This window comes from Pristiophorus japonicus, chromosome 15 (assembly GCF_044704955.1).
Source record: "Pristiophorus japonicus isolate sPriJap1 chromosome 15, sPriJap1.hap1, whole genome shotgun sequence".
In the NCBI taxonomy this organism is placed as follows: domain Eukaryota; kingdom Metazoa; phylum Chordata; class Chondrichthyes; family Pristiophoridae; genus Pristiophorus; species Pristiophorus japonicus.
Window position 1 is genome coordinate 154,977,976 of NC_091991.1, and position 13,709 is coordinate 154,991,684.

Consider the following 13,709-nt stretch of genomic DNA (forward strand, 5'->3'; position numbering starts at 1 on the left):
AACTCCCGTGCAATTTCACGGGAGCCGGTAGCGCTCCCCCTCACTCGGGGCGAAAACAGTTTTGCGCCCCATGGAAGCACCAACCGAAGGTGCAGAACGGAAATTTCGGCCCCATAAATTATAGCAAAGTTTCTTTTGCTCCCCCAAAAAAGTATCTTTATAAAACTGGGCGGTAATATTAATTAATTCTGCTGAAAAGAGATTTGAATGACATGCTGACCATCCTTAATTTGTATAGAAACAGACTTCTTGTATAACTATTGTGGAAGCACAAGTATTATAGCATTGCTATATTTATTTTGAAAATTGAACCTTCTCTAAATAATAATGCAGGCTTCATTATGGCTTTAAATTAGAAAAATATAAGACGATTAGATAACTGAGGTATTGACTTGTAATCCAAGTGGAGGAACAAAAAGGGTCTACTAAAGCAAGTCTGCTAAACTTGTGAAATCCCAATCCAGTATTCACAGGACAAAATCATTGTAACATTTGGTTACAAACGGTTCAGTTTTGTCAAAATGATTCAAAATATAACTATTTCTGGTACTAATCTATATATAATGTATTATCTTGCAAATATGATCATTAAAACAGTTAATTAGTTGCTTCAATATTAACCAGAATGTTATTTTTTATTTAGGATATTGAAACGGTTAAAAGCAAAAGATCCTAAAAAGATTCAACTGGAGCGTTTGGAACAAGGGTTTTCCATTTATGTAAATGGTGCCAACTCTGAATTAAAGAGACAACCAACTTCACGATCAGTATGGACAGCTGGTGAGTAATGGCTATAAAAGCGGAACGAGCTGTTGTGTTGCCCAAGGGAATAAAATATATCCTTTCATCTACAGTGATGACATTGTCTGTTGTCTTTGGAGCTATGCAGGATCAAATAGACCATTATTTATTGTCATTTAAGAGAGAAGCTTCAGTCTGAAGGCAAATATATAGATCTTTTCCTTTTCTATGAAAAGTGCAGCTAAATTGTGGCCAAGTAATACTGAGGCATTTGTAACTTTCCCAAACAACTGTAAATGATGGCCAATAAAAGGTCTAAAAATATGATTAGGTTGCTAACTGTTCATTATCCCAGTATTGACTATCTCTTGATGCACTTTTTTACTTTCTGGAGTGCTCGTAATTGTGCTGCACATTCAAAAGAAGTTGTTGAATTGTCCAGATGAAACATAACTTTGTATGCTAATTTTAAAAAAAATTCTGTAATGGGGCTGTAAAACAATTTTTATTCTGGAGGATTTCTCATACTAAAGAAATCTATAATCACTCAATTCAACTTTGCGCAAGACTGTCGTAATCACTGATCCTTGTCTTCCCAATCAAATCTGTCCATTCTGTTTGAAAGTGGTAGTGAGGTGGGATGCACTGAGGCAGAGTAGCAACTTGCATCCAATAAGTGCCACTCATAACTGAACAGCTGAAAGTACCTTGCAAGGGAAAGAGATGGAGAGTACAGGAGGTAAGGGAATTTCAATGGGGAAAGAAGTGGCCATCAAGCAGAAAGTGAGGGAATTTAAGTGGGTGGTCAGCATCCCTGGCAGAGGTTTTTAAGAAGCTTTAGAAAGCAGCAAGGCAACGTGGAATAGTAAGGGCATGTTGCATGAGAAAAGTAGCCTCGGATTGTGTAGTGGAGGGATTGGCAACTGTCAATAATCCAGAATACGAGGAACTGAGGTGGAAGCTGGGCTATATAGCTGGAAGAGATAGCTCAAATAGGAGAGATTAATATTGACAAGAATGTTGAACTTGCTTTCCTGGAGCACAAGAAGCCAGGGTAGCTTCAGGAGAAGGAAGGTGATGAGTGTGCAGGAGAGCACAAGCGTGTGGGTTAGCTGAAACTTGTGAAGAGTAGCAGCATGGATGTCTTGCTGTCTAATCTGCCTTTTTCCCATGCCCTATTCCCACTCCTTTCTTACCACTGCACGTTGAATTCATTCATGTGAATGAGATGCTCAACTCCTGTCAGCTTTTAATGCTATTTTTACATATTTCAACATTCCATCACAAACTTTCTTTGGGAATCTCTTGGGTGGGCGGCAGGGGTAAATACCATTTAATATTTTTAAAAAGTCACCATCCACATTCTTGGTGTACTTTGTTACTTTTATTATCCTGTTAAATTGCTGGTTTCATATTTTATGAAGTAAAAACCTTTGTTCACATTCAGCCCATACATTAAAATTATGTATACAAAATTAATTTCAGATTCTGCTTCAAGATCAACTTTGCATGCTGAAGAGCTACAAGAATTAGCTGCACTAAAACGTAGAACGCAAACTGCACCAGGCAAAGTTCAGCGTAAGGGTTGGGTGCAGGTAACGACAACTGATAAACTGCAGTAGAAACTGTATGAAATCTTTATTATGTAGGGGAACTTTTCAAGGGCACAGTCTGCCTGCCACTTCCACATTGCTACAAAGTGAAACATTTGCAATGTAAACCTGACAGTATAATTCCAGAGTCAAGTCCCGTTCTAACTGTGGAGGAGAGCAGTGTGACATCCCCATCTCTCCCGACCCTCCGAAGAGGCTACCTCGTATGGCTTGGGTTTGATGAATGAGGTTAGATATTAAAAGTACGGTGGGGGGTGGGGGGGGGGGGGGGGGGAGGCGAGGGGAGGAGAGAAAGAGAGTTGAGCCTCTTGGGCACTTCACAAGCTTAAGCAGAACTTAATTACAGTTTTGAAACAGTGAGTGCTCCTCCTGTGCTCTCAATGCATTTCAAATTTATTGTCCCAGAGCTCTTCCTGACTGACAGGCAATGTAAATAAAATACTGAAGGGATCTGAGTACAGTGGTTATAGTATAACTGCAACGTTGGATTTTGCTAAGCTTGCAATTCACTTAAGATCAGCTCAATAATTTTATTTTTTGGTACAGTTTCTTCATGATTTTCTACACTAGAAAATTAGTTACAAATTTTTCACATTGTATTGCTGTCGTTATCTGGAATCAGCCATCGGAAGTGCTCAGTTACGGATTTTCATCAAACGAAATTGTGAAGTACATAACGGAGCAGGCTATTTAAGGAAATTCTAGCTGGGATGTCAAGGGACAGTTGAGAGTTATTTTTGCAATGCTAAGGATGATTAAAACAAATTTCTATTTTTTTTTAGTTGCCCTTTGAATGTGTACAAAGTAGATAATAGATGATCACTTTAATAATGTGCAGCACACCAGATACTTGGGGCCTGAACTTGGTCAGAGCTAAGGCCTGCCCATTTCTCGGCGGTCCCCGGGCGAAACTTCAGTTTTTGCCGCCCTCTGCCGCTGGGGCCGTTTGGGCGGGAGTTTCGCCGCGGTTCTGTCGGCGGGAGCGGCAGGCAGCGGGAATTGGCGGGCAGGAGCGGACATGAGCAGGCGGTAGCAGCAGTGGGCGGTAGGTGCAGGCCTCTTGACTCGGTAAACATCAGAGGCCATGCACCATGCACATGCGAGATTTGGGATTTTTTAAATTATAGTTTCTTGTGGCTGATTATGTCACTTTTGCCGCAATTGGGGCTGATTGCACAGCTGCGTGTACTCACTTGCACCTGCTAGTTACAGAGAGGTCATATTTGGAGAGAGAGGGAAACAAACTCATCATCAGCCATCCATCTCGGGAATTTATAATGAGTGCAAAAAAAACTTTTAAGACGTCTGATGGAGGGAGGGCCCAGAGCTCCCTGGTTTAACGAGGGGGAGCTGGAGGAACTGGTATGTGAGGTGGAATGCGTGTGTGCGTGTGCGAAGAGGACAATGGGCCTCACATCGGTGGTAGTGGGTAGAGGGTTGGGTGTTGGTGGTGGAGATGTTGTTTACTCTTCAAGTTGTAGCTGTTATTTCACATGGATTATTGTAACTGTGACTTGAATGGTTTCTGAGATAATATACATATGTTGGATTCAATTGTTTGCATGTTGTCACTTTGGCATGCTGCACTTTTCAATACAGTCACATTGTTCACCTACTCTTGGTCAGTGTCTCACTATTACATCATCTGGGGTCCCTGCTGAGAAACAGACAAATCTCCTTCAGGTGTGCTGCTGTCTGAGGAATATCTTGCTGTCCACCTATGATGCGACTCTTTAATGGGTCCTGTCATCAGGCGATTGCGCTATGACAAGTAAGGGTGACCAATGCAGGAAGGCTGCCATTGAATGAGAGAGTTGCACAACTTGGAGGGCACACATTAAGGCTTACACTTCAGTCCACATTTTGTTATGTCCCACCCCTGATATGACATGTTCCTCAGTGACCTTGCAGTCCATTACATATCTCTTTCTGTCTTATATACTTGAGCTCATGCTGTTCTCACTGTCACATCCTGCCACCTCACAGAGCATTTCATGATTTCATTATTGCCTCTATACTTTGACATAAGCTCGTACCATGCGTGCACTCACATTCTGTCCGTAACTCTGTTCTGCCTGCAATGGTCTAAAAACCCCTTATAGTGCATCTCCATGGAGCCTTGACTGTGTTTCAGAACTCATTGCTGCTTCCTATACCCACACCTGCCCCTCAACAGAGTACTTTCCATTTACACCTGTGAAGTCATTCTGTGCAGTTTAAGGTCAATCTGAGAACTCATTCTGAGCCTCTGATAATGGTGTAACATATGAACGCTATCCGGGATGTGCAGCACTCTGTGCGATTCTCCCTGCCGCCCGATTTACAGCCAGCTCAGATCACCTTTTTGCCAGTGGTCGTTCTGGCGGGCGGGAGCATGATTTTAGAAGATCGTGCACAAGGAAAATCCCGTTTTTGGAGCCTCCGGGAAGTGCGGGCAGCAGGAAGTTGTGCCGGCGGTACTTCACAGAATAATTTCCCGCCAGGCGGGACCTGGACAGCAGATGAGCGGTGGGGCAGGAATTTCTCAGAAAACAATTTTTTCGGGCGGTGCCTCGGCGCGCCTGTGGGCGGTAATCTGACCAACTTCGGGCCCTTGATGTCTGAGGCACTGAGAGTATCTCGAGGGCTGGAATTTTGCTCTGGAATGTTGGGTACTATCAATTGTCTTTTAAAGCGTCAATATTTTTTGAGGGGCACAATGACTTTGTCAGACTTAGATTTTGGCAGTATACATGAAGGGTGGTCGTACTAAGAGATGCCACCCAGAAGAAAAAGAGAAAAACTTTAACTCAATTTGTGGTCGTCCACCTGAAGTGTCCATTCAAATAGGCGCCTGTAGTTGCTTTGTCAGCCCATCTACATTATGCAGCATAGGCCTAATTTACTTGGAAACTATGGTTTATTAAGCCTCATGCAAAGCAAATTGGACACTGAATAAGCTTCAGTGCCTGTTGACGTGGGGCTCTGGTGCCCAAAGTGCCACAGTGCACTTTGGGCGTAAAAATGTCTGACTTGCTTATTCTTCAAATATAGAAAGTATTGTCCGTAAATATTCAAACATTGCCCCTTTCTGCCCTTAATCGCTTTTAAAATTTTAAGATTCAGAAGTGTGCATTTTTAACACGGCTCCATGTCACTTGTCAGCTGGATTCACTTGTATTTTTTTCTTTCCTGACCCCAGAGTATAGATGTCTGTAAGCTAGGAACTGATGAAGCCTGACAGACATGAATTGCCGGTTGGGGTACTCTGAGCCACTGAGACGTGAGCCTCCAACCAGAAGTATAAACTGAATGCTGTGCCATTTTAACATCAGGCTTGTGTGTATGGTAAGGTATCTTCAGTTCTGATATAAATGACACTTGCATTTCATTTCAGTCTTCAGTCCATATTAAAACTGAGAAAGGAACACCGTTACACCTTGGTGCACCTACAGATTACTCTAATGATTTTGAAGCTTATGAAAGTGTTGATATGGAGACAGAAGAGCTATCATGTAGCTGCTCTCAGGTAACTTTATTTTAAAAAGTGCACAGCAATGTAAAGTATTGTCTGTTACAGTATTTTTTTAAAACCAACTTTAGCCAACAGGCGAATTTTTGTCTCCTGCATTCCAGAGTGAGCAAAGGCTAAAAGAGTCTACATTTCTTTAGGCATTGCATAGAAACTACAGCACAGAAATAGGCCATTTGACACAACTGGTCTATGCTGGTGTTATACCCCACGTGAGCTTCCTTGCATTCTAACTACCCCTTCCATTCCTGCCCCTCTATCCCTCTGCTCCCTTCTCCCTCATAGATATCAAGCCTTCCCTTCAATGCATCAATCCTATTCACTTCAACCACTCCATGTGGCAGTGAGTTCTACATACTCACCACTCTGTAAAGAAAATGCTCCTAAATTATCTGTTAGTGGTTGTCTTATAGTTATACCCCTTATTCTGGACACATTGGGTCCAAATTTGCCCCCACGTTTAGAACGGTGCACCTCCGTGAGGTGCGTCGACTTTTTAGAACAAAAACCGCGCCCAAAAGTTACCTTGCTATTCTCCCCGCAGCTGGAACGGTGAGGGCCCTCGGCATAGCGCAGCACAAGGAGTGGGGGGCAGAGCCAGGTCCCTGCGCTGAAAACAGTGCCGGGACCTCTGCACATGCGCGCTAGAGTGTGCGCGCATATGCAGTAGCTCCTCGCTCCCAAATCTCTGCAAGCTGTGTGGGGGGGGCCCGAAGCACGCCGCCCCTAACCCTGGCTGAATGGGCTCCCTGCCAAGAACTACGGGAACAGTGCCTGCCGTGTTCAGCCAGGAGTACTATAAAGAACATAAAGTCTGGAATGAGAAAGGGCCATTTGAATCATCATGCCTGCACCATCCCGAATCCATGCCTTATTATTGTATCATGGAACAAGGAGGGAAGTCAATGAGCATTTATTTACACAGAGTAATGACGTTGTGCAAGAAGTTGCTAGAGAGAGAGAGAGCAATAGAGAGTAATAATATAAATGCGTTTAAGGTAAGTTTCTGGAGAGAAAATGATTGAAGGGTATGGGGAAAAGCTGAGTTTCTGGGGTTGAGATTATTTAAAAAGGGATGGGCTTGTTCCTAAACATGTGTCTGTTCTCCCCCACCCCCACCCCATGGAGTTGTGTGTTTTTCCATTAATTTCTGAAGAAGCAATTACAATGAGCTTTCTCACAGTGGCTCAGCCATTTGTGTGGCGGGGGAGGGGGGGTGGTGGGTTACAATGACGAAGCTAAAAATGTATTGTTGTGCAGACAGCTTCAAATAATTTGATAAACTATACAAAAATCACTTGAAGGTGTAAAGATCCTGTGTTACTGGATGTTTTAAAGTACTTTATGCAGCTTTTATCTCACCTACCTGTTGAGTGTAGATTTGTGTTTGCTTTGACAGAATCCTAGATAAACTATCAATATGGTCAAGGAGGGGCAGTTCTGAAGCACGTCTGATTTAGCAATGCATGAAGCAGTAAGCTTGTAATCCAAGATGTACGTTCGGAGGAACTGGCTGAAATAGTCGGTTGTGATTAGGCATGTCAACAGATAATTAGCAAATTTACTACATCAAAAAATAGTTATGGTGTGGGATGGTGTAATCATTTTCAAAACATTATAGTGATATAGTCAGTAACAGCTGGGGACTTACTCCTGTCCATCTGCACAACACATTCATTTCCATATGCATTTAGGGCCAACAATTAAATGTGGGATTGAGAAATTTCTATATTAGAACATTTTAATGAAATGCAAAACTCTGATTATTGCCAAGGGTAACATTAGCAGGGTCAATTATTCTTCCTCAGTCATTTATTTCCCTGTGGATAGCATAGGAGGATTTGCAGGAGGAAATTCTTTGATATATTTAAAAAGATTGTTTGTATTTTGTATTCTTTGGAATTTATAGCATAGTTGCTCTCTTTGTTGTGATACAATATACAATACTATGAATTGCAAGTATACTTGTAACTGTTGGATAAGCACCATCTCTCACTTCCCTTCCCTCCCTCTCCCCCCCCCACCATCACTGCACTGATTTCTTAAGTCTCCACAAGGTTTTTCTGAGCATACAAAAATGGACACATATGGTGGCCAAAGTTAGCTTGGAGTAACTTTTTGCTGGCTAAACTTGCTTAAATGGCCAAAACAGGCATGTAACTGGTATTGCCCCCTTTTTGGAAAAAAGAAACTGAACTAACTCACAAATTGGAGCAAATTAAATGGGGAGAATTGCAATTTTTAAGATACTCCCCAAAAAAAATAGTTGCTCCAAAAAACTAAGAGCAACTCCTGGGGAAACTTGGGCCCATAAGTGGAAATCATTTCTCCACATCCATCCTATCAAACTCCTTCATGATTTTACAAACCTCTATCAAGTCTCCTCTTAGTCTTCTCTTCCAGAGAAAAGAGCTCCAGTCTGCTCAATCGTTCAGGATAATTGCATTCTCTCAATTCTGTTAAGATCCTTGTTAATCTTTTCTGCACTTTTTCCAGTGCTTTATTTTTTGCAGTATGGAGATATTGGATTATTCCAAGTGTGGTCTCACCAAAGTACACTATACATTTAACATTACCTCGCTGCTTTGGTGTTCTATTCCTCTACAAATTAATTCCTGTACTTAGTTTGCACTTATGGCTTTATCAATTTGTGTTGCTACTTTTAGTGATTTATGTATCTTTATTCTCTGATCTCTTTGCTCCTCTACCCCTTTTAGTTTTTTTATCTTCCAAGGAATAAATGTCATCTTTATTTCTTCAACGAAATGAACCACCTCATACTTGCTATATTGAATTCAATTTAGCATTTATCTGCACACTCTGCAAGCCTATTTGTCTTCCTATAATTTGATACAGTTGTCCACATTATTAGCTATATCCCCAATTTAGTATCATCTGCAAATTTCGACACCATATCATTTATGTATATGGTGAACAATAGTGGCCTCCGCATGGATCCCTGCAGGACACCGCTTCCCATTTTCTGCTAGTCCAGGATACTTCCCTTAACTCCTACCTTTTATTTTTTGTTTCGTAGCCATCTTTCAATCCATTCTTCTACCTGGCCCCCGGTATGCTGGGTCATGAGGTTACAGATTGTGGTACAATACAATTCTGCTGCTGTTGATGGCCCACAAGCCTCATGGATGCCCAGTTTTGAGCTGCTAGATCTGATCTGAATATCCCATTTAGCATGTTGGTAATGCCACACAACAGGATGAAGGTTGTCCTCTGTGTGAAGATGGGACTGTGCGATGGTCACTGCTACAAATGCTGTCATGCTTGAGATAGGGATGTAGACTACAATGACAGAAATTTGAATTTATTTGGTGGAAAAATGTCCCATGGTGCTTTATAGAGTTGTAAGGATCAAATACACACAAAGCTGAAGAATATTGAGTCTTGGTCAAAGAGGTGGATTTTAGAGGAGGTCTTAAAATGTGGAGAGACGAAGAGGGCGTCCTGCAAAGGCCATCTGTAATCTCTGGCCCTGACACACAGCATCCTTCCACCAGCTGTGCTGCAGCCACAGGGGACACACTGTGGAGGAGCTGAGCTGTAGAATAGTTAAACCGAGTGTTAAGAGGGGATATAAAGAATTGCACAATGTGATTGCTAAATATATTTGTTGTTTATGATGCTCTTAAATTTTATGAGATGAATTTTAATTGGAATGTTTCATCTTTTGTGGTGTCTCTTTCAGTTTTGGGGCTGTGGTATGGAATGTCAAATTGATGTGCTGATGGGGACGTGCAGAGGAACTGGGAGGTGGGATGAAATTAACTGGAACTGAAGTCTGATGAGATAGTCGCGGATCGCCCTTGCAGAATCGCGATTGTTTGGCTACCTCCTCCTCTTCCTCCTCCACCTCTTGCTCCTCCTCCTAAGGTGGTGGAGCTATGCCTGGTGGCAATGGCTATGCCCTCATGATGGCCAAGTTGTGCAGCATGCAGCAAACGACGATGAAAAGAGATACCCGCTCAGCCGAGTACTGGAGGATGCGCGACAGAATTTTGCTTCCTGGGTCGTAACAGGATGCAGCCGAGCAGGCGCTATCTCCTGCCCAATGTAGTCGGAGGTGCTGTCTTCACCATGTCAGGGCGAAAATCCTTTGTGCTCTGTTAGCGCGTGGGGGGGGAAGGGAGGGAGAAGGCGCTAAGTACCTAAATTTTGCCCTCTTATGGGGTTTAGGGAGGGAATGTGGATGGAGCTATGGTAATTCCAGAGCTTTGAGCTTAAACAACCGAAGGCATGGTCGCCAATGGTGGGACCAACCTATTTAAGTATGTTTTATGAAAATATTGGCCTTTACTCCAAAATGTCATTTATATTTGCAGCTTTTCTTTTTCTCAATTTCTTGCAGAATCTTGCTGATGATTCTTCCAGGAACAGAAGCAACTCTTGTGTCTTATCAAGGTCTTCCTTCATAAAGCCTGGAAGGACACCAGACAAAAGCTGTTGTGATGGCAATGAAAAAATACTCCTGAACATGCAAGATGTTAAGGTGTGTGCTGGCAGCTCCAGCTGATCCCCAGTATATAAATTGCACTTGTCGGTGCAAAAAGGTTACTATTTTTAATTATAAAATTGGTCCTAAATGATGCAGGAGTTTTTTTTACTTTAGATCCAGCTAGAATGATTCTTCATATATTTGTTCCCAGGTTGTATTCAATGCTGGCAAGCCTGTATTTATTGCCCATCCTTAGTTGTCCTATGCCAACCATGCAGTATGGGACTGGAGTAACATGTAGGACATTATGACCAACATCTAAATAGTTTACTGATTATTATATTTGTCGGTCCTCTACTTAATGTATCACCTATGCATTAGATGTTGAGAAGAAGTCTGCGGCAGGCTGCTGACCTCCAACGTAATGACAAGAAGAGCGCTGGCAGTGACGACTCCGATTCTCTAGAGGACGATACAATTGGAGAGCAGATTGAAATTCAAGAACCAACAGAGAGTCTGGAGGCTCTACAGCTGAATAAGCAGTCTTTCCAGAGGAGCAGAGAGGATAAACTCTGCACTTTACACCCTGGTGATGTGATTGTACTTGATTTTGCACCGAGTACAAAAAGTAAGTTTTTAAGATTTTAGAAATGTGCGGTTGCATTTCAACATTAAATAAATTTTGTATAATATTTGTTTAAGGTTTGCTTCCTCACCTTTATTGGAATGGTACTTTAATATTTGTTCATTAGAGCAATTGTTTTTTTTTTCCTTTTTAAAGCAACGACCACATGGTAGTATAGAACCAAAAATAATTTCCTATGTTTTTTATTTTACGAGTACAAGGATTTTTTTTTTACCAACCAGCTGACTGCGTGAAATATATTAAAGTAATATATTACAGGGCTATAGGAAGAGAGGAGGGTAGTAGGATTAGTTTTTGATTGCTCTAGCATAAAGCTGGAACTTGCAAAGAGCAGATACTGACCCATTGGGCCAATTAGCCTCCTCCTATGGTGTAAACCACTATGAACTTAGTAACTGCTGTACAATGTTCACACTTTTTAATGCCTAGAGTTTACATGAGTATTGATATTTATGTGTGCCATACTGTGCATACAGATACTGAGGGGGGGGCAATTGCCCCTTTTTTAAGGTCCGTTACTGCCTCTGTAATGGCGTGGTAAGGCCTTTCCGGTCAGGGGCAGGCCGATGGTCCGACCCATGTGGATTTGACCGTGCCTCGTGCGCCGACCCATTGTCGGGCACACGTCGATCCCTTACTGCTCAGCGGCGACCCCTTTCCACCCCGGGGAGTCCGGGGCCCAGAGTCGGCGAGAGGTGCGTGGAGAGGCAGTCGGGACTTCGGAGAGAGGCCTATAAAAGGCGTGGCTTGTACAGCTACAGGGAGAAGGCAAAAAAGAAGTAGAAAGAAATAGAAAGGTACGTCGCAGCCAAGGGGGTAAGTGATTGGCTGGTGATTGGTGAGTAGTTTTTCTTTTCTTTTTTTCTCTTCTATAAACAGTGAGTAACTTTTAACATTGTTGTTGCCAATTTAAGTGTATCGAAGGGTTAAGTCATGGCAGGAGAGCTCGGTCACGTGATATGCTCCTCCTGTACCATGTAGGAACTCGGGGACACTTCCAGTGTCCCTGACGACTACATCTGCGGGAAGTGTATCCGCCTCCAGCTCCTGACTGACCGCGTTGCGGAATTGGAGCTGAGGGTGAATTCACTCTGGAGCATCCACGATGCTGAGAATGACGTGAGTAGCACGTGTAACGAGTTGGTCTTACCGCAGGAGAAGGGTCCACAGCCAGCTAGGGAATGGAAGACCAGCAGAAAGAGTAGTACAAGGAAGGTAGTGCAGGGGTCCCCTGTGGTCATCCCCCTGCAAAACAGATACACTGCTTTGAGTACTGTTGAGGGGGATGACTCATCAGGGGAGGGCAGCAGCAGCCAAGTTCATGGCACCGTGGCTGGCTCTGCTGCACCGGAGGGCAGGAAAAAGAGTGGGAGAGCGATAGTGATAGGGGATTCAATTGTGAGGGGAATAGATAGGCATTTCTGCGGCCGCAACCGAGACTCCAGGATGGTATGTTGCCTCTCTGATGCAAGGGTCAAGGATGTCTCGGAGCGGGTGCAGGACATTCTAAAAAGGGAAGGAGAACAGCCAGTTGTCGTGGTGCACATTGGTACCAACGACATAGGTTAAAAAAAGGGATGAGGTCCTACAAAACGAATTTAAGGAGCTAGGAGCTAAATTAAAAAGCAGGACATCAAAAGTAGTAATCTCGGGATTGCTACCAGTGCCACGTGCTAGTCAGAGTAGGAATCGCAGGATAGCGCAGATGAATACGTGGCTTGAGCAGTGGTGCAGCAGGGAGGGATTCAAATTCCTGGGGCATTGGAACCGGTTCTGGGGGAGGTGGGACCAGTACAAACCAGACGGTCTGCACCTGGGCAGGACCGGAACCAATGTCCTAGGGGGAGTGTTTGCGAGTGCTGTTGGGGAGGAGTTAAACTAATATGGCAGGGGGATGGGAACCAATGCAGGGAGACAGAGGGAAACAAAAAGGAGACAAAAGCAAAAGACAGAAAGGAGATGAGGAAAAGTGGAGGGCAGAGAAACCCAAGGCAAAGAACAAAAAGGGCCACTGTACAGCAAAATTCTAAAAGGACAAAGGGTGTTAAAAAAACAAGCCTGAAGGCGTTGTGTCTTAATGCAAGGAGTATCCATAATAAGGTGGATGAATTAACTGTGCAAATAGATGTTAACAAATATGATGTGATTTGGATTACGTAGACGTGGCTCCAGGATGATCAGGGCTGGGAACTCAACATCCAGGGGTATTCAACATTCAGGAAGGATAGAATAAAAGGAAAAGGAGGTTGGTTAGCATTGCTGGTTAAAGAGGAGATTAAGGCAATAGTTAGGAAGGACATTAGCTTGGATGATGTGGAATCTATATGGGTAGAGCTGCAGAACACCAAAGGGCAAAAAACATTAGTGGGAGTTGTGTACAGACCTCCAAACAGTAGTAGTGATGTTGGGGAGGGCATCAAATAGGAAATTAGGGGTGCATGCAATAAAGGTGCAGCAGTTATAATGGGTGACTTTAATATGCACATAGATTGGGCTAACCAAACTGGAAGCAATACGGTGGAGGAGGATTTCCTGGAGTGCAGAAGGGATGGTTTTCAAGACCAATATGTCGAGGAACCAACTAGGTGGGAGGCCATCTTAGACTGGGTGTTGTGTAATAAGAGAGGATTAATTAGCAATCTCGTTGTGCGAGGCCCCTTGGGGAAGAGTGACCATAATATGGTGGAATTCTGCATTAGGATGGAGAATGAAACAGTTAATTCAGAGACCATGGTCCAGAACTTAAAG

The 13,709-nt window shown here is 43.1% G+C and overlaps 1 protein-coding gene across 3 annotated transcripts in view; it reads left to right on the top strand.

Annotated features, from left to right (window-relative positions):
- The window catches only part of LOC139281152 (katanin-interacting protein), a 144,726-nt gene that overhangs the window by 19,591 nt on the left and 111,426 nt on the right, over positions 1-13,709 (top strand). For all 3 annotated transcript variants that reach the window (XM_070901149.1, XM_070901150.1, XM_070901151.1), the window contains exons 4-8: positions 644-780; positions 2,227-2,336; positions 5,731-5,862; positions 10,229-10,369; positions 10,697-10,943. In XM_070901149.1, the coding sequence (XP_070757250.1) occupies positions 644-780; positions 2,227-2,336; positions 5,731-5,862; positions 10,229-10,369; positions 10,697-10,943 (767 nt within the window). The remainder of the gene's footprint in view (positions 1-643; positions 781-2,226; positions 2,337-5,730; positions 5,863-10,228; positions 10,370-10,696; positions 10,944-13,709) is intronic.